The sequence below is a fragment of the Acomys minous genome, assembly GCF_964271855.1.
Source record: "Acomys minous genome assembly, chromosome: 5".
Lineage (NCBI taxonomy): Eukaryota > Metazoa > Chordata > Mammalia > Rodentia > Muridae > Acomys > Acomys minous.
Window position 1 is genome coordinate 24,976,726 of NC_140494.1, and position 22,358 is coordinate 24,999,083.

Sequence of the window (22,358 nt, forward strand, 5' to 3'; positions counted from 1 at the left end):
CCAGCCAGTGGCTGGCTGGGCACAGCCTCCTTTGTTACTAGTGTCAGTGTTTTTTTTATCAACAAGGTTAAGATCACTGTCAGTTTCTCTGGAGTATTTAATCCGCTTCCTTTCTGGAGAATCAAAAGATTGGAGTTTTTCCCTTTGATCATTTTCTTTTTTTTTTTTAAACCTTTCCTCACGTTCTCTCCTTTCCAGATAGGCTAGCTCTTGTTCTGACTGTTTTATCTTCCGGTGAATTTCCAGGTTTTGCTTGTGTAGGTCTGACAGTTGTTGGTGTTTGAGAAGAACTTCTTTGTTGGGAAACTGTCTTCTTTAGAGTAGACAAGCTAGTTTATTTTAGTCAGTGAGTTTGTCTTCTTCATTCTCTTTTTTAGTCAGCTCCTCTCGTGGCTGAGGCTGTGGTGTGCGAAGCTGTACAGGAGGGGCCTGTTTCTCTTCCTCCTCTTCCTCATAGTCACTGTTTCCTCCACCAGAATGACCATGGAGCACACAAGTGAATAAACTCTACACCACACTGGCACCCAGCCTGCTCTGGAATCTGCGGCTGAAGCATGGTTGGGCAAGAGGATCCTAGCCCAGGGACCCCTGCAGCATCTACACCTGACATCTACCCTCGAGTACTGAGTCTGGCCGCAGACTCCTCCTCCCCATTCCTGACAACCTAAGGCAGGGCTCCCAACTGCACCGGACATGATATGCTAATGCACTTTAAATTCCTCACTCTCATTCATTGAGAGAAATGAGCTGGTGGCATGAGACAATGGTGCCACAGCAGTGGGAGTGTCATAGAGGCTGCTAGCCACCTGGCAACTGGAGAACAGAGAGAAATAGAGATTGAGGTATCTCTCCAGAACAAGACAGTATGCGGTCCATGACCTCTATAAGACCCCATCCCTCGCATTCCACCACTTTCCACTAATGCCGCCACATTTTGAAAGCAACAGTGGAGTAATCCACTGATAACAGAGCTCTAAAGGGCCAATTACTTCTTCCATGACTGCATCCATCAACCAGGAGAATGAGTGTTCAACATGTAAAACTTCCTGGGAGACACCTCATACCTAAACCATAAAAATCTATGTCAGCAGGACATTAATCCCACTGTATCTCCGTTATGATGATTCAAACTCCTCTGAAAGGCTGAACTTCCTAATATCTTGAGAATGAAGATTGTAGCACATGAATTTTGGATGGAAATATATCCAGATAATACATGAGACTTGGGCTGTCTGTAACTAAGGCTCTAACCTAATGGGAATTTGTTCAACCAATATCAAGTCTGTTGTCTCACTAGTGAGTTTTAGCTTAAAAAACAATGTACTTACTTCAACTGTGTAGTAACTTCCCATAATTTTTAGGAAATTGGGGGTCTCACTGGGTTGCTTTATTTTTACAAAAGAAATTGCAATATTTGTTAGTATGTAGATTTAAACTGTTGATAGCTGCCCAAGTCAAATAGTTATGAAAGGCAAGTAGCCTAGATGTCCATCAATAGGTGAGTATTTGTTTTCAGGGATAAACAACCTCAGCTCAGTTTTAGGCAAGTTTGTATACCACTTATGGTATTTTCACAAAATTAACTATGAACATTTCTTTCCTATCTTGTCTTTCAGAAGGTTTTAAAGGTAACATACAAACAATGGGTTTTGTTATGGAATTTGCATGTGTATGTTCACAAAATGATCATTTCTTTCTTCTTGTGATCATTTTCTACCTCTGCATGTTAGACACACATGTATGTATATATGTATTTACATTTATTCACATATAATTTTAAGGTGTTTTATTTTTGAAAAGTTCATACATTATAACTGTGAAACATGATTGTAGCTATTCCCTGTTTACCCACCCAATTTCCCATAACCCCTCACAGTTTTAAGTATAATTTTTAGGTACTAAAGAATGCATGTGGTTTTTTTACAAAAAAAAATATGCTTATTTCACTTTACATAATATCCAGTTCCATCTATTTTCTACAGATGTCATGATTTCATTTTCCTTTACAACTGAGTAAAATTCCGCTTTATATTTTATCAGACTTTCTTCATCTTTCCATGAAGGACATCTCAGTTGTCTCTCTTTCCTAACTATTGTGACTAGTACAGGAATAAACATGAATACGTAAGTGTGTCTGCAGCATGGTGACTTAGAGCCTTCTACGTATGTATTCATAGATGCAGGCCTTTTAAAGACAAGAGGAGGTGACGAAATGCCTCGCAGAACTCTGTTAGTTATTAGTGAAGTGCTCCTGGGAATAAACCGTGCTGGGCATCTCTGGTTTCAGTGTTAGGATGCCAACCACTGCCTTTTCAGAGGCCTGCCTCCTTTCCCGTTCTTGAAACACAGTACACTGAGTCACAAAACAAATGCTTCTCCAGCTGTTGACCAAGATAGTCTTCACCAGAACGCTTGGTCAACAGTACACGTGGTATTTGTTTCCATGTGTTTTATGAAAATATGGCCTCAATAGACTCTTTTTCACACTACAGGAATCCAAGCTCTTCCAGCATTGCTACGAGAGAACTGTATTTATCTATAGGAAGCCCCTGTACTCCAAAATAGTTTTCTATACATCTAGTTGTCTTGGGTTATATATTCATTTCCTCTTTGGGAGCTTTGAAAACTTCCAGTGGATGATCTTTCTTGAAAAAAAAATCATTTTTTAAATCAATTTCCTGGCCTTCCTTTGGCCATAATGACCATCATTTCCAGGAAACACTATAAGAGTAGCAAGCATATATGATTTTTGTATATTTCTCTTTGGAAATCTTGCATGTCTTTGATTACTGTTATGCCTTCACTTAACACATAAGAAAATGTAATCATATTTAGATGTTTGAAGAAAGTTGCAAATTGAAAGCCAACACAAAACATATTCATAAATCTTAATCACAAATAAAGTAAACTCAAATCTTCAAAGGAGCTTTCCAAGATAAATGCACTTTTGTTTGATCAAAGAATTTTTTTTAGTTTTATAACTTACATGGCATAAACTACTGGTAAAAATCATATTTATATTTTGGTTTCATTCATCTTGATTTTAATTATCCTCTTATATCTGAAATATTATTTCTCACCCATAGGAACCCTAAAAATATACTCCTACTTGACAGGAAATCAGAGATGGTTTGAGTCTGAGTCCTGGAAGTCTGAGCAAATCTTGAGAAATAAACCAGAAACCAAAGGAGCCCTGTTTTCTTGGTGCCAGATAACATACGGTGCCTTATCCTGGATCATCAAGGAAGTCAAATGTAGGTATTAGCTGATACTGTCAATAAGATCATGGTGAGTATAGACATGTTTTCTGCAACTGGACAATTTCTCAACAAAACATTTTATTTTCATGATAAAGTTATTTCAGGAACTAATTGGAGTTGTTTTCAAATCTACATAAAAGTATGGTAAATTAAGACTTTATTCAAATTCAAACAGATTGTTCTAATTGAAAGTACTTCATACTCTTATTTGGCTGTGGAGGAAAATTCTTCACCTAAGGTTTCGCTGGTATTTCTTCACAGATGCAGCATTGGATCTTTATTTTGTTTCATTTGTGAAACCTGGGGGGAAAAATGATCTGTAATGTTCTTGCCCAGAATCTTCCAGTGGTGAAATCCTCCAACGCTGTTCTTCCTGTCATGGCTGAATCAGTTCAAGTCCCGGGGTCTTCCTCCAAAAATACCCAGTGTTCTCTTTGGCATCTTGGAGGACTGGTTCCATCATGGAAATGTGATAAGTAGCTGGCGATGATGAAATGTGTGGAATATGTTCCTGGTGTCAAAGTAACGAGCCTGGGAGACTTGAGGCAGCATCCCTGAGGGGAGCTTAGGAGACTGGACTGCTGAAGTCCACAATCTACTGAGAAGAAAAGAGTCTGAGATTTCTCTGCATAGGGGTGTTTCTAATGACTAACACGCCTTCCAACCGCCTTTGCCTATAACACTATCTGGTGGTGAATTTTCAATAAGACAGCTTCCAGAGAAATGACTCCAGAGAGTGGGCAGTGGCAATATCTACTGAAAAAAAAAGTGGCACTAAGCTTAATTCCCCCAGGAGAATTAAGGAGAGTAAGCAAAGATATGTGACAGTAAAAAGAGAGGGTGCGCCATCTCAGGGATTGAAAATCAAACTCATAGCCTATTTACTTTACATGTGTGAGTTTATATTGGATTTTTTTTTTACTTTTTGGCATTTTACTCTGAATACTGGTTCATAATTGCTCCACATCCTGCTCAGTCTTGGTAGCATCATCCATTTCTATAGAACGTGAATACCAGCTGAAGTGTGTATGAGTTTGAACTGTTTCTTCACTGTCTTCTAATTCTACCTCTTGCTTTAGCTGCTCTGAAAACACAGTTATATCGCCCTCCTGTAGGGGTCACTCATGTGGTCTCTTCTGAGAGCAGACGTGTCATAGGCCATGGTTTTCAGTGATACATGGGCACCTTGGCCCAGATAACCACCCATGTCCTTCATGGAGAGTTTTAGTGGCTTCCTGGGATTGCTGATCTATATTGACATGGTTGACATAAGGAACATTGGTACTCCCAGCTTCTCCACTGGTTGGTTCCCTAAGCTTCAAAGCCTTGAGACTCTCTCAGCCCTCTGGGCCTGTAGTTCCAGCTGCAGCTTCAGTGTAGCCCATGATGCCTTTCGCTGACCCAAGCTTTAGATTGGTCAAGTTTTTGTGGTCACATTTTTTTTTAATGATTTTTCTCTAAACTCTCAACTTTAGTGGCATCTCCAAAAAGATATTCTGATACTTTATGTTGCATTCTTAATGGACCAATGTGAGTGGAATGCAGGCTTTCTCGGAGCTTATCCACCTGAATCTCAAATGATGAGCTGATGGAATCACCCTGGTTGAGAGCAATGTCATCAATGAATCCCAGACTTTGTTATCACAGTCAATTGCCTGAAAGAAAATAGTGAGGTGAAAATTCCAGCTTCAATATTTAAAATCTTGTCCTTAACATGATTTTCTAAGCTAACAGTAATGATTATCACTAATGAGGCAGAATATAGAACTATTAATGTAAGTGAGTTGATAGCTCAATATTAACATGACTCTTGACTAGTTTTTCCTTATAATCTATCACATTGATATTCAATTTTTGAAGACTTTTAAAATATAGAACACTTTGCAACATTCTGTGCTCTTGCTCCTCCCTGGGAAATTGTGATTATACCTGCAAGGGGGTTGTGTAGGTATTTCAGTAGGCAAATTCTGACAGAAATATTGCTTATGACACTTTTCTTGAGAGACCTGATGTAGAGAAGAGTGAATGTTTTGGAAACACAATTGACACTATAAAAATAAGTATTTCCCTAATATCACGTATTGAAAATAGTGTAGAACCGGTTAGGAACCTGAAACATTCTATTGTTATAATTTGGTGAAGATTTATTTGATGCATGTGTGTTTATGGCAATTGTAACATTAAACATGGCCGCGCATTCTTTGATACCTCTTTGATCAATAGGTGGTATTTAATTTCTCTTTCCTTGGACCCAGTGTATAGTAGGATGATGAAAGAAACATTATTCTTCAAGTTTTACTTAACCTAAAAAAATGCAGTCCCTTCAGTAACATTATCATGAGTTTCCTTGGATACCCTCATTATCGGCATGTAAACGTGAATGTTCACACAGATCACTTTATTAAAGTAGATTAGGGAGGCACCAAAGGATCTGTAAGCTAAAAAAGTGGGTAATTTTAGAATGTTGAATAACTTCACAAAGTTTTATTTATTGTTTTCCATTTTGAGGCATCTGGTCTCTCTGCTTAGCATGGCCTCCAGCTTCCAATGCTCTACTCTTGTCAGCCTTAGGTAGCTGGAGACAAGACTATCCCACCACAGGGCTCATATGCGTATGCCACAGGGTGAAGGGGCAGCGTGCTTTATGTAGGAAATAGAGTGAAGTAGAAGCCAGAGGTCATGGGGCTTTAGCCTGAGTCAACAAACAGTCCTATTCAACCCTGTCTTTAGGGCCCAAGAATTAGCATAGTGGTTAGAGTTCTAATTCACAGTACACAGGAGCTCCATTGCCAATGCAGTCAGCCAGCTTTTTTGTTAAAAAGTAACTCGGGTCACCATTTCGCTCTAATTTAATATCCCTTCATGAAACAAATGCAAGTTGTATGGCTATTGGGTTTGGTGTATTTGAATGGCACATTTAGAATAATAGTTGACAAACTGAATAGACATTTGAAAAGCATAAAAGTTAAGTAAAACCATTGAAATTTTAAAAAATTAATTATTCACCAACGATCCCAAATCCAAGCATGATCAGGAGGCTGGAATTAAAAGATGATTAGTTTGAGAATACACTGAGCAAGGTCATTGGCAAAAACTCTCAATGTGGCCGTGAACATTTCTCTGGGATGTGAATCACTATTTGTGGAGGAACCATGAAGCCCTGACTCTGGTTCCAGCATCAGGCACAAAAAGGGCCTTGTTGACTGTCGTGTGCAATGTAAGGTCTACCACTCTGAAGCAATAGTTGATCAAAACTATTTTACCTTTGATGAAACTCTAGAACATTTTCAACACTTCAGATGTCGGAGAAGGAAGTGTAACTCAGCAGTGAAGCTTGGACGTATTTTGTAGGAATCCACATATTTAATTCCAGCAGTAAAGGAAAAAAATAGCTCCAGTTATTAAAGCACACTAAAAATAAACATAACTCACAGTAGTGGCTATGTAACTCACAAATTATATAAAGCTAATTTTATTATGTGCCCTAAACATTTAAAAATAACAAATAAAGAATAAGCATAACTACATGATCTGCTGCATAGAACTTGGTGTGTTAAACAAATTCTGAGATGAGCGAGCAAACATGAGTGTATAAGCAATGATCACAGCATGGATGCTAAGAGTCAAGGACAAATCTCTCATGATAGTAACGGAAGGAATACGGTTAGACGTTATGGAGAAAACTCACTTAATAGAGGTGAACTTGAAATCTGAGGGTAGAGCTATGGCCTTTTGTAATAATTTCTCTGTAGATTTAGACAAAATAGAGAGAGACCTTAACAATAAAGAGATCCAAAGAGACACACTGCTCCCACCAAAGGCCAGAGGTAATGGACTCCTCATCAGTGAGGTTAAGGGCTCCCTGTGTGCCATGTCTCCTCTGAGCTTCTCTTCCATTACTGTCAGTTGAGACAGCTAGCCTCTACATGTTACTATAGTACTTGAATTCCTTGAAGAAAGAACCTCACCTGTAGCATTCTAGGAACTGCCTTCCTGATTCACCCTGAGATAGTTATGAACAACAGCATAGGATCTTACGCAGGGCACTCAGCGGAGACCACAGTGTGGAGCTGTGTCTTACATACGGGCACCTTTAAACTGCCTTAGGAAGTCCAGCATGATCTGACTAATTCCACTCAAGAAAACTGCAAGAGCAGCAGAACTGCTAGACCTGATTCAAAATAAATTATTCTTCAACTTAAGGAAAAAACACCCCCTTTTTCTTGAATATATTAAGGGGAAATGCCTTCAAGATCTTTGGATCTCATCTTTGTTTACATAAGAACTCACCGTGCTCCTGTAAAAAAAAGCATTACCTGGATTTTCCTGCAGCAATGGATGAGAACTGCCTGCGTTGCAACACATTCAGCAATTTCACCTTCGTTCGCTCTTTCTTTGCTGTGCTCCCATTTTACACGTCTGAAAGACTTAGCCTCTTATCTTTAAGATGAAAACTCAGGCGGCTGACAAATTTAAAGTATACAATAATGTAGTTAATACCTTGCCCTTTAATGATGTAATCTCAGTGCAAATGTTGTTCCTGTGTGACTTACTAGTTATACATGAAAATGACAGAAACAAATGAGGCAAGCAAAGGATGCCTGCACACAGGCGCAAGCTACTTTTCTGCATATAAGGGAAGCATGAGAAGACCACCAAAACTCTATAGCAACTGCACGGGGTGAAACTGAAGTGAAGATTTCAACAGTAGAGCTACACAATAAAAAATAAACTGCATACGCCTGCTTGCTTCTTGTGTCCATGCAGTCTCAACAGAGGAATATCAAATGACTGAGAAACACTTAAAGAAATGCTCAACCTCCTTAATCATCAGGGAAATGCAAATCAAAACAACGCTGAGATTCCATCTTACACCCATCAGGATGGCTAAGATCAAAAATTCAAGCGACACCACATGCTGGCGAGGATGTGGAGAAAGAGGAACACGCCTTCATTGCTGGTGGGAATGCAAACTAGTACAACCACTTTGGAAATCTATCTGGTGCTATCTCAGAAAAATGGGAATAGGGCTTCCTCAAGACCCAGCTATTCCACTCCTTGGAATATACCCAGAAGATGCTCCAGCACACAGCAAGAAAATTTGCTCAACCATGTTCATAGCAGCCTTATTCATAATAGCCAGAACATGGAAACAGCCTAAGGGTCCCTCAATAGAAGAATGGATAAAGAAACTGTGGTACATATACACTATGGAATACTATTCAGCTATTAAAAACAAGGAATTCCCGAAATTTGTGGATAAATGGATTGAGCTAGAAATGATCATAATGAGTGAGTTAACCCAGAAGCAGAAAGACTCAAATGGTATATACTCACTTATATCTGCATATTAGCCCAAGGGGCATGTCCCACGAAAGCCTTCACTTACCAGGAAACTGAGACAGAGGGGAGGACATTCTAGTGGGACTCTAGATGAGAGAAGCATGGGAGAATGGCAAAGTAGAAGGATCCAGAGGGTCCTAGAAGCCTACAAGTAGAACATTATGATAGGCAGATTTGAGCACAGGGGTCCCGCTCAAACTAAGGCACCAGCCAAGGACAATACAGGCGGTAAACCTTAAGCCCCTACCCAGATCTAGCCAATGGACAGAACACTCTCCACAGTAGAGTGGAGAGTGGGATACTACTTTCTCACATACTCTGGTGCCTCAACTTTGACCATGTCCCCTGGACGGGGAGACCTGATGACACTCAGAGGAAGGACAGCAGGTTACCAAGAAGAGACTTGATACCCTATGATCATATAGAGGGGGAGGTAATCCCCCTCAGGAACAGTCATAGGGGAGGGGAATAAGGGGGAAATTGGGAGGGAGGGAAGAATGGGAGGATACAAGGGATGGGATAACCATTGAGATGTAACAAGAATAAATTAATAAAGGAGAAAAAACAAAAAAAATAAACTGCAGCTCATTTACAACCCATGTAGGCAGTCTCTGTTTTTCTAATTCTGCCATCCCTACAATAAACGCTATCAGCGTAGGTAGAATCCCCACCATACAGTGCCTTAACAGTCAACATGTGTGCGGCTGACAGCACTGATATTTCTAGGGAAAGCACAGACTAAGAAATCACCCCCAAAAAATGGGAGGGGAGAAATGGATAAAACTGAAATATAATTTGAGAGGGTGGCAGCCATCCTCAAGAAAAGCTTGACTTAAAATATTGTCTGGGTTACATTTCAGAACCTTGTTGTTGAATCAGGATTATTATAGAAGATGAGTGCTTTGCTTTATTATGTACATTTTTGCTTTATTATATACATTGAGATGTATCTTTAAACCTTAAAAAGTTTTACGGGTATTGTATGCAATGTACCTGCATGTATGTCTGTGTTTCTTGTGCTTTTTCTTTGGTTTTAGGTTTGTTTGTTTTTTTTATCGGGTGGGAGTAATTTGTTGTCTTTTTCTTTTTGGTCTATCTGTTTGCTTCTCTTTTTCCTGGCTTGTTTGTTTGTTTATTGACCAATTTGTTTTCTAAAAAGAGAAGGTATAGATTTGAATGGGCCAGAGGTGGAGAGGATTTGGTAGGAGATAGGGAGGAAAAACTGTGATGAGAATGTATTGTCTGAGATTTTTATGTTCAATTTAAAAAGAGAAAGAATGATTTTTTTCTTTGAAAGTATCTCTAGAAATTACTCAGCTATTGTTTAACTAAGAAACACACATCAGCACGACCCTGTGTGTAGTAGGCAGTAAAATTAGCAAGATGGGGTAAAGGTGCTATGAGGAACATGAAAATTTAAGGCTTATTTTCATTTAAGAAAATGGAAAATTTTAACTTTAAAGTTAAAGTTATTTAAAGTCCGCCTCAGTCACAGTCATAGGGGAGGGGAGTAAGGGGAAAATGGGAGGGAGGGAGGAATGGGAGGATACAAGGGATGGGATAACCATTGAGATGTAATAAGAATAAATTAATAAAATAAAAAATTTTAAAAACTGATGTTTATTCTGTATTTTTGTAATTCATAATGTGCTCATACATAATTTAAACTAAAATATGCACGTGATTGTTGACTGTCAATTTTTAACTTAAAATGACAGATGTTAACCCTGGAGATTGTTCAGAAAATCACTAAAAATCTTAAGGCCCAGACAAAGTATTGTCACCTAAGAGCTAGAAAAAAAATGAGGCTAAATATACCTTAGGCTATCTAAAAATCTATTTTTAAGACTTGTACTATATTTATTGTCTTATGGGTGGGAGGCACATGCATGTGACATGCATGTGGCAGCACCCATGTTGAAGCCAGAGGTCAGCATTGATGAGTTCTTTCCTCCCCCCATGTGGGATGCAGGGATTGAACTGTGTTGTCATGATGTGGCAAGCACCTCCACCCACTGTGCCATCTCAACAACCTCTGAACATGTCATTCAGATGCCAGCTTTAAGGGAATTTAAAATGTACTAATTTAGCTCCATTCAGTGACTCAGGCTAACAAGGGGGTATCTCTGCACAATGAGGACCCTGAGTCAGCTAAACACTCACTAGTTCATCAGTCTGCATATACAACCCCAAGAAAACTGAAACACAGTAGAAAGTTGAAACCACAGCTAACCTTAGTGAGCTATCCATCCAAGCTCCGATTCTAGGCCGTGGGTTTGAAATAGGCCCCTGACATGTGCTTCTGTTCTGCTCCAAAGGTTTCTGTCAGAAGGCCCCTCTGGAGCAGACTTGCAGTCAGTGTGGATGTACGAATGTCCGTTCACCTCATTATCAATGCCAATCCTCGAGTTGGTGTGCAATAGCCTCACAGGAGTCCTGGAGATCCTGCAAAAAAACAAATACTTCATGTCACATTCCTTTCCTGGATGACCCCTGAAACTGTATTTTAAAAATTGCTGTAAGGAAAAGTGGAATTTCCCAGCAAACCATCTTTTAACAATCAAAATAGTTGAGAGAATACCCATTTTAACAATTGCACGTTTAAAATTCATATAATTAGTTCATACAATTCAAAGGTGATTTGTTTTTACCACGAGTCATATACTTTTATTTTACTACACTGGTATAATGTTTTAATAAATGATTTTATTGTTTATAGATGCGCACAATTAGTTTTATTAAAATTAAGATTAATTATACTAGGTAAAATTTTAGTGCCTAACAATGTTACATGCTATATAATTTCATTTTTAATTAAAAATATATATGCAATATAATCCAATTATACATTTTCCTTCCTCAACTTCTCCCAGGTCCTACTCATTTCCTTACCCACTCAACTCCCCATCTTTTCTTTCTTTTTCTTTTAAAAAAAAATCAAGAAACAAAAAAGATCAAGAAACATACACTTGTACAATCACAAAAACAGAAAACAAAATGTACAAGCAAAAAGATCAATAAGACAAAAAAATGCCTAGACAAAGAAACATGATGTAAAGAGTACACAAAAATATCACTGACTTTGTCTTCTCCTGGCCAACTACAGGGCGTGGAGCCTTCCCTGAAGTGTGATATTGCAGACCATGCAAGAGAGGCTGAAACGGTCACCAGTGATGCAAGACTTTATTTGCAAGACTACTGCCTGCCGGAAGGGTTGTACTTGGAAAAAAATTTTGATACTGCTGTATTTGAAGTGTAATAAGGTAAGATACGTTGAGTTTGATAATATGTTAATTGGTTTCATAATTGCGGGCATTTAAATACATATAAATATGTAAAATGTCTCTACTTCAGAATATGCAGCTGAATGACTAAGTAAAAGCTGTTATTGCATGCACTTGGTGAGCCGGGTTAGGAAGATGTAAATATTTTCAATCATTCTTCCCACTCTTCATAGTTCCTACCTTTACCTGGAGATGGTACAAGTAACCAGATTTAAGGGGGAACTCAGCGGCTGAGTTGGTGATCCAAAAATAACTAAGCCTACCCCCCGGAAGCCAGCAGTTCATAACGTCTTCATCAAGACATCAGATTTGGGACCTTCCATTTTTTGCCATTTATTCAGCCCTCCCTCCCACACTGAATCAGCAACTGTGTTTAGCCACTTCATAAGCTACACTTCCCTCCACCCCTGTAGTGGTCCTTAAAGACAACAGTGTGCTACAGTAGGGAAACTCTACTGTACAGTTTGCCTCTACATTCCATCGAGGTGACAACAAATTTGGAAATTATAGATAATTAATTACTAAGGGGCCAAAATAATAGACTTGGTGGTGCATGCTACATCCTTTGAGTTTCTATTATAACCTTCCCTCAAACACTTCTACTTAAGTGGACATTGATGAGAAGATTTGTAGAAATACAACTGAGAGTAAGAAAGCTGCCCAGAAAAGAAAGAAAGAAAGAAAGAAAGAAAGAAAGAAAGAAAGAAAGAAAGCTGCACATGTACTTAGCTGAATGCCCACACCTCGTGTTAACTTACAGGAATATTAAAAGGGATGGAAGCTGCATCCAATCATCCCCCAGCAGAAGAGGAAGCAAAGGGGGGTTCACTCATGGGTTCTACTTCTGGAAGATAACGTTCTTTCACACTCCCTTACCCTCGGGAGCCATTGACTACAATAGTTTAACTTCAGCCTCCTGTGTTTCCAAGAGTCCACGCTCTGACTTGCCTGTCCAGTTCGTCCTTCAGGGCTTCCCCTCTTCTCACTTGGTCCTCGTATATCTGCTTATATGCTTCCAGTTGTATTTTAGTAGAATTCCTGTGAGATTCTGCTTGCAGCATCTCGGCTTCCATTTCACCCATTCTGCTCTCCATATCCACTCTCATGGACGTGATATAATCCTGCCTCAGTTTCTCTTTCTCTTTGTCGAGGGCAGCTTGTTTCTAAGGGGCAGTAAAAAGACCCATTTTAAAAGGGGAGGCCCACGGAGAGTTGGAAGGGAGCAGGAGGAATGTTGAGTGTGATCAACGTGCATTCTGCTCATGTTTGAAATTACCAAGAATAAATTAAATAAATGACCTCAAATAACAGAAAAGTTCCATGTTTAATTTACAAACATCATTGTTTATATTTTAAATAGAAGAAAAACTCCGTTGAAAAATCACTATACCACAAATCATTATTGTAACACTTTCTTTACTTTTGAATCCATGATCCAAAGAACATTTTAATTGTATGAGAAGGGAGTTGGAATTTAAACTATTTACCATTAACATAAATGTATTTAAGCAGGATTATTTTTAATGAACCCCTTGGTGCTGTAGACTGAACCCAGGGACTCCTGGATGATAAGGAGATACTCCAGCACAGAGCTATATCCTCACTCCTGAGTTAATCTTATCATAACTAAAAAATTAATAGTCTAATATAATTTTATACTAACAATAGATTTTTACAAACAACTGAAGTACATTATAAAATCCCACATCACAATGTTTTTCTTTCCCCGCAATTTTCCACATAATCTTAAAAATCAAATAATTCCCTAATAAAGCCAGAATTCTGAATGATGAATTCATTTAGTCAAAATGGAGATGGTTGGCTATAGAAATGGATGGCTTCTCTTTCCAGAAATCCACAGAAGAGACTGCCATGAAATACGTACACTGATAAAGGAGTTAGACTGAAAGTAAAATTGAAGTGGAAGAAATTAAAGTACACCACTGAATAATATAGTCACCTGTAAAAATAGATTCACGTCGTTTATTCTTTTAATTAATATTCTTCTATGTTCCTCTTCAATGGCTTGCTTATACTTTTCTAGCTCACAACGTTCTGTCATGTGGTTTTCTATGTGGGTTTCAAGGTGGAATATTTCCTCTACGAGCTTCCTATTGCTTTCCTCTAGCATTTCACATTTCTCCTGGGCTTCTGTTGTCTCTAGTAATTTCTTCTGAATAATCTCATCTTCCTTTTCTAGGCGTTGCCGACATAATACTGCCTGTTGCAGTTTTGTTGAGATCTCTTTATGCTGTGTGAAAACAATTAATATTGTCTGGTAATGTAGTAGGCAGAAAAACGTCAACACAACATCAATAGCCATTTTAGCATGAATTTGGCTGCCAACACCATGAAGAATATGCTAAATGTTGATATTGTGTGCCCCAGTAAGTGACACACATGCTTTTCCAGCTTCACTTGCCACAATTTCTACATGAGACTTAAGGAAGTCACATCAATTTCCTTTGAACAATTCTGAAAGCTGCCTCCCAAAATCATTTTCTAAATAAGACCCTAATTAATAATCATGTGTTATAAAATTATTATGAACTGTAGATAATTTATGATAATATGAATGAAATACTTCAGTTGACGGACATAATTTAAAATAATAGATAATAAAAAAGAAATGACAGATAAATTTTACAATAGCAGATATGGTGGATTAGAAGTTGTCATTGTATGAACTAGTGAAATAGAAGAGCCAGGATTGAAACACTTGCCCATCTTTCTTAAAAAAGACAAAGCTGAAGTTGGGAAAGCTCATATAAATATTCTTTACAAAGAAGCATCTAGATGTGGCTAATTGTCAGCACCAAATAACAGCAGGATAATGGCCCTGTGCCCTATTAGAGGTTTCCAAGTGAGGCTGATGTCCCCTCTGGGGCATGGGTGACATGCAAAGACAGGAAACTGACCAGGCTGTGGAAATGTAACAAGGGCCTGAGGACTCCTTGGATGGAAACAGGACCACTGGCTGTGGAGATTGAGAGAGGGGATGACAAAGGAGCCTGAGTCTGAACTCCTCGGTGTGCACTCTGGACTGAGCAATGTGTGGAGTTGATGCCCATCCCATTGCCCAAGAAAGTGACACAAGAATGTGAAGGGCTGGAAGAGACCAATCAGTGGGAAAGTAAACACCAGGAAATATATCTTCCACACTATCTCAGAGTTTTAGAAAGTTCTAGATGTAGCAGTGAAGGTCCCCAAAACAACAGAGGGAAAATTGTAACCCGCAGGATGGGGATTTCATATTTATAGCAGAAATCCCAGTCCTCACATAGAAGTGTCGCTCAGTAGGAAGGGCACAGTGCTTTAACGTGTTTAAATTGCTGGTATGACTTTTCTTCCCATGTGAGGCCATTCCTCTAAAAAGCAAACAATGGAGGGTTAGGGTTAGGAGAGGCCACAGCACTGTGAATAGGAAGAAACACCATGAATGTCATATCTTCTGTTGCATTTTCTTAATTTCAATTATTTTTAGAGATTTGTACTGTCTTTTATTTTAAGCATGTGTCTCCTATATCTCTGTATATACTTCATGTGTATTTTAGTATTTCCTTTATCACTAGTTCATATGCCTTCCTTAACACCTACACTCCTGGTTTTTCTATTCCCTCCTTCATTACATTAATGAGTTATGGTTCCCTTAAAATCTAAAAAAAATAACCTATAAACTATTTTCCCAGTCAGGAAAACTCTCTGAGCCTTATCAGGTGCACAAGCGTAGTTCACATGTGTCTTTTGTCCAACTTAACAGCAGAATGGCAGTCCAACTGTTGTGTCTGTTACATCAGTCATTTCTTCCCCACAGATCATAAGAGACGACATACTTTCAAGAGAAAACAATTTAAATTGGAGGCTCATGTGTAATAAGTAACAAGGTGGGGAAATGAGAAAAATAAACCTAGAAGATATATCCCTCCAAAAAGACGCAGAAAAGACTTTTTTTAAATTTGAGAAATACGGTTATATGTTCTCTTTCTTAAATTCCTAATGTTTACTTCTCATCCCCTCCTGGCCTGAAAATTTTCTCCATAACATACAAACTACTTTTGAGGTTTTGAAATTCCATCTACTGCTTGAACAATTATTTATCTTTGATGGATTGCCTGATTTCTCTGAATTTTAGGGCTACACACAATGGCCTCTTTATATGAGTTGAAAATTATTCCAAGAATCTTGTCTTGAACTATGTGATTCAGCATGAATCCTATTGGTATCAATAGAAGAAAGTAAATATATAAAATTGTTGTTTCTGAAAATATAGGGTCTGGGTCATGGTTTTTCTGACTCAAGGTTGGGCAAGCATGTTTAGTTTAGAACAGCATAGGAGTTTTGAGATGCAAACAGGGCACATTTTCAACATAAAAATGACATATTTTATATGATCGCATGTTTAAAAAAATTAGAATCTTCTTTCATATTGATATTATGCTAAATTAGGTGATTTTCAGCCCCAAATTAATTTAAATTTACCTTGCATCTTAGTGAAAATATTGCATCCAATTCACAGTGATTTGTACTTGAAGAGCACCCACAGGTGCACTCTCCATTTTCATGTGCATCTGTGTCCTTCTTCAACATTCTACACAGGTTCTTGTATCTAGAAACAATGTGCAAAAGAATAAGGTAAGAATTATCATCATTGTGTGTGTGGTTGTGTATGTGTGCATTTGTGTTGATTTTGAGATAAGCTGGTCTTGAGTTCTTTATCCTGCAGACTACACTTTACAAGTATTTGGATTATAGTCATAGAACAATATGCCTCCCTAGTAGCTGAAGTTGGTTTGTTGTTGTTGTTGTTGTTTTGTGTTGATTTGGGGGTTTGGTTTTTGTTGTTTGTTTGTTTGTCAATTTGTTTTTCTTATGGTATTTCGAGTAAGATTTTTCTGTATAACCTTTGCTGTCCTTGACTCCCTTTTTAGAACAGGATGGCCTTGAACTCACAGAGATCCTCTTGCCTCCACCTCTTCAAGTGCTGGGATTAGAGGCTGGTGCTACCATACCTGGAACTTAGTAAATGAAGTTTTAAAATTATAAACACTTATTACATTTTAAATCAAGAATAGGTTTATTATATAAAAAGAAAAAAATTATGTTTATAAACCTTTCTTATTACTATGGTCCTATTATTATTTTAGAACATTATCTTGCACATTGGAAAGGAAGAAGTCAAACTATGACTATCTGCAGATGACATGATAGTATACGTAAGTGTCCCCATAAATTCTATCAAGGAACTCCTATAGCTGATAAACACCTTCAGCAAAGTGACTGGATACAAAATCAACTATACAAATGACAAATAGGCTGAGAAAGAAGTTAGGGAAACTACACCCTTCACAATAGCCACAAATAATATAAAGTATCCTGGTGTAACTCTAACCAAGAAAGTGAAAGATTTGTATGAAAAAAACTTCAAATCTCTGAAGAAAGAATTTGAAGATTTCAGAAGACGGAAATATCTCCCATGCTCATGGAATGGTATAATCAACATAGAAAAATGGCCATCTTACCAAAAGCAGTCTACAGATTCAATGCAATTCCAATCAAAATACCCACACAATTCTTTACTGACCTTGAAAGACCAATTCTCAACTTCATATAGGGAAACAAACAAAAAAAACCAGAATACTAAAACAATTCTGTGTAATAAAAGATCTTCTGGAGGAATCTCCATCCTGGATCTCAAGCTGTACTATAGAGAAACAGTAATAAAAACAGCACGGTACTGGCATAGCAATAGGCTGGTTGATCAATGGAATCAAATCAAAGACCCAGAAATAACCCCACACACCTATGGACACTTGATTTTTTGACAAAGAAGCCAAATCCATACAGTGGAAAAAAGATAGCATTTTCAACAAGTGGTGCTGGTCTAACTGGATGGCTACATGTAGAAAAATGAAAACAGAGCCATATCTATCACCCAGCACAAAACTGAAGTCCAAATGGATTAAAGAGCCCAACATAAAACAAGATACACTAAGTATGTTAGAAGAAGAAGTGGAGAAGAACCTTGAGCTCATTGGCACAGGAGACAACTTCTGAACAGAACACCAATAGTTCAAGCCCTAAGAACAATCATTAATAAGTGGGACTTTATGAAACTGAAAAGCTTCTATAAAGTGAAGGACCCTGTCAACAGAACAAAATGACAGCCTACAGACGGGGAAAAGATCTTCACCAACCCTACATCTGACAGAGGGCTAATATCCAAAATATATAAAGAACTCAAGAAATTAAACACCACTAAACCAAATAATCCAATTTAAAAGTGGGGTACAGAACTAAACAGAATTCTCAACAGAGGAATATTGAAAAATACTTAATAGACAGAATCTGGAAACAACCTATACGCCCCTTAGTCAGAGAATGGATAAGGAAACTGTGGTACATTTACACAATGGAATACTATTCAGCTATTAAAAACAAGAAAATCTTGAAATTTGCTGGCAAGTGGATGGAATTAGAAAAAAGTCATCCTGAGTGAGACAACCCAGACCTAGAGAGACACACATGGTATATATTCACTCATAAGTGGATATTAGCCACATAATAAGTGATAGCTACACTACAATACAGAGACTGATACCTCAACCAAGGGCCATGTATGATGTGGACCTAGACCCTCTGCTCAGATGTAATAGCACAGTCTCCTTGTGGTCACACAATGTGGAGAGTAGGGACTCCTTTGGACATGCACTCTGGCCACCAAACTTTGATTGCTTCCACCTGGCAGGGCAGTCTTGCCAGGCTTCCGAGGAAGAGGTAGCAGGTAGTACAGATGAGATTTGATGGGCTGAGGTCAGATGTTATGGGAGGAGGGCTCCCCTTTCTGAGGGCTAGAGGAGGGAGGAAGAGGGGATGAGGGAGAGATGTTGGACCAGGAGGTGATGAGGGAGGGGGATACAATCGTGACGTGAAGAATTTGAACTGCAGAATAAGCAGGTAACTTATATTACTAATCCCACTATATTGGGAATAGCTGTGAGGCTATTCTGGTCTAGGCATAGACAATGCTTCTTGTTGGCTACAGAATCCCTGTGAATTATTATTCGATGCCATTCTTCGTACAGCATGAATGAAGATTTACAGATATCTTTTTTCCTCCTCATACAAAAAGCAGAAAAGCAGCCTTAATTGTTCTGTGCATCACACATACCTTATACATTTATAATTTTAGGACATATATATATGTATAATGCTTGTGAGAAATTGTACATTTTCAGAACAAAAGAACTGGACACTGACATCCTGCATCCTTCATGTTCCAGCACCAAGTGCTTCAGTTGCTGTTCCTCATCACAACATGACAGCTCCCAGGACAGCTTCAAAGAAAGCTTCCAATCCCAATTGGTCCAGCATTTCAGACTGTCCCACACAGGACTCTAATTAAGCCTAGAATTTCTCAACATTTAGAAACCGGACCACAAATGCTATTCCTAGCTTGTTTAACCACTTCCCCAATTTTATTTGGGTCCCTACAAAGGTATTATTCATCCCAAATCAGCCAGAAGAAATCTTAAGAGAACGATGCCCCATTTCCTTTAAGGGCGGTCAGGTTTTTGGTTGTTTTCTTGGGCTATAGAGGGTTAGTATCAATGGGAGTTGGTTACAAGTTATTATTGGTCTTATTTAGAGAGGAAAAAAGGTTAGACTCAAATATGTCTCTCTTTTCCTTTGTCTTGCATTCTTAGGTTTGGAGACAGGGGTGAAAAGAAAGATGGGGGACTATAGAAATATATAGTGAAGATAGAACAAAGAGTAGATTAGTGAATCTACTCCTCAACTTAATGCCTTAATTGTCACTCACAAGGTTATAGAATTTTGTATATAGATGCAAAATAAGTTTAATTCTAGATACAGTGATATAGAATTCAAATGTAAAATTATTCTTCACATTATATATATTTTTTCTACTCTAATATGAGTTATTGTACCCATATAACTCAATTATACTACAAGGTTTACTTTCAATACTTTAAAAGTGCTAGTGCAGGCTGTTTGGGGTAAGTAAGTTATACAAGTTAATTGTTAGTTGATCAAATCATGGCCATATCAACTACTAATCTATTTTCATCACATCTTAGGTGCAACAGATAGATATGAATCTATAGAAATATAAGGTAAAATAGATAAGGTCTTCAAAAACCTCAGAGAGATACAGAATATGGCAGATAAAAATGTTTTTATTATTTTGAATATTCACTGACAATGAGACAGGTTAACTTCTGGTAATATCCAGCCTGCCAAACAGAGGATGATGACCATCAGAGAACCTCCTTATGGAGATGGCTTCAAATGTGGCAAACAAGCCACTGGGGAAAATGTCCTCATTTCTACCATAGACAGAATTCTGACTTTTAAAAAAGGGCAAGCTTGGGTGCAGGCAGAATCGATGACCAAACTCTGCCAAGACAGGGTAAGCAAGTCCTCAATAGTTCCTGCCTTACAAATATGTCTGTCAGAGATATTGGGCCAGAAAGCTGAAAATGATGCTCCAACATTATAGAGTTTTGGGTGACTGCTCAGGTAGCAAACTGTCTCTGTGATTCTCTCATTTGGGAAGCTGCTTACCTGCAATCCTTGTATACTCAGGTAATCAATTTTATTCCTGCTCAAGTCTATGATTAGGTTGAAGACCTGATAGTTTAGTTTTACAATTAAGCTTACTTGTTTAGGCATTAAGATGTTTTTAGGTCTAGATCGAAGTTTTAAGTTAATAATGAGGAGATATGATAGATATTGATTTACATTCAGAATTTTAGATGTACCAAGATAGAAAAGATGTTTTCTTCAAGGCTGCCAAAATACAAATAGCCGAAACACTAAGAAGGTAACATTTATATAATTCCTGATTTTTCCATGGTTCTTCTTGCTGTGGTAGTTTATTGTATATATGCGTAATAATACACAATGCATGTGTAAAAAATATTTAAGAAAAAAGAAAAAATATATTGCCATGGCAGTCTTAGTTTTAAAATAAAAACGTTGAAATATGTGTGGTAAATAGATTATTAATGTTGTAATAATTAATAGAATTCTTATAAATATTTACTTATTTTTTGCTTTTTTATATTCAGTATTATTTATTTGACTGTGTTTGCATCTGTGTGTGGCTGTATGCACAGGAATGCAGATCCCCTCATAGGTCAGAAGTGTTGAGTCCCTAGAAGCTTGAGTTACAGACAGTTATAAGCCACTTAGAGGTGGTTTCTGGGAACTGCTTTGAGTACTATTATTGTGTGTTGGTTAATTTTTTGTCTGCTTGACACGAGTTGGAGTCATCTGAAAAGAGCACCTCAACTGAGAAGATGTATCCTTCAGATTGTTCTAAGGGCGTGCCTGTGGGAGCATCCTCTTGATCAATGATTGATGTCAGAGGGCTCAGCCACTGTCACTAATACCATTCCTCCCTAATCAGGGTTGGATAAGAAAGCAAGCTGAGTGAGTCAGGAGAAGGAAGCCAGTAAGATGTGCTCTCATGACTTCTAACTCATTTTCTTCCTTGACTTCCTGCCCTGACTTCCTTTCATAATGGACTATGATTTGGGTATGTTAGCTAAAATAAACTTTTTCCTCTCCAATTTCTTACGGTCGTGGTGTTTTATCACAGCACTAGAAAACCTAAAGAAGACAACTATCCATAACTAAGAGATCATTCACCTAGATGAAAAAGACAGTGTTATGTTACAGTTTCAAAGCTTTTAAAAATTCTAATTTATCTTTTGTCCATGGTTTATGAGGAGAAAAAGGACATAACAAGAATAAAGGAGGAGAGTTCTGCGACTGAGGAGATGCCTCAGTGGGTGGAACGGTTGCTAGGTGAACAGAATGTCCTTGTCTTAGATCCTTAGCACCAGCATCAAGCTGACAAAGCACTCAGGTGTCACATTCAAGTGATCAATACTGAAAGAACTTTTAGGCCAGCTAGACTAGCCTAAAAGTTGACCTTCAAGTTCAGTGGGAGACTCTCAAAAATTAAGGTAGAAAGCAATAAAAGAGGATCACTGAGAATTGACCTCTGGGCTTCACAAATGCATGCCTGAACACTGACACACATATACCCAAATGAATACATTCATCCGGGACACATGAGCACACATGAAGAAAGAACTATGCATTCCACATAACAGTACCAAGTGTGTTTGGTATCTGTAAGCTAATTGGTTAAACTATAATATAAAATCAAGAATTTAGAAAAATGTAAAAAAAAAAAAAGTCTCTTAGGCATAAGTTGGGTGAGAAAATAGGCCAGATAGTGCTTTATGAGGTAGGTTATCAAATGTAGAACTATAGGGAAAGAGAAGTAGCCCCCATAGGCATACGTGTTTGAACACGTGGGCTCCAGTTGCTGGTGCTGTTTGAAGAGGGCATGGAGACTTCAGGAGGTGGAGGGTTGATGAAGGAAGTAGGCCGTTGTGGAGGGAGGGCTTTATACACTCATCCAACTCCTCATTCACTC

The 22,358-nt window shown here is 38.1% G+C and overlaps 1 protein-coding gene across 1 annotated transcript in view; it reads right to left on the minus strand.

The window, feature by feature from the left end:
• Positions 1–596: 596 nt before the first annotated feature.
• LOC311597536 (uncharacterized protein) overlaps positions 597–22,358 on the minus strand; it is a gene marked incomplete at its 5' end in the record, with an annotated part of 56,135 nt that continues 34,373 nt past the window's right edge. Inside the window, 6 exons of the mRNA XM_084781729.1 lie at positions 597–4,915; positions 6,524–7,723; positions 10,837–11,048; positions 12,836–13,050; positions 13,848–14,138; positions 16,367–16,493. Coding sequence (XP_084637855.1) covers positions 10,838–11,048; positions 12,836–13,050; positions 13,848–14,138; positions 16,367–16,493 — 844 coding nt within the window. The 3' untranslated portion in view covers positions 597–4,915; positions 6,524–7,723; position 10,837. The remainder of the gene's footprint in view (positions 4,916–6,523; positions 7,724–10,836; positions 11,049–12,835; positions 13,051–13,847; positions 14,139–16,366; positions 16,494–22,358) is intronic.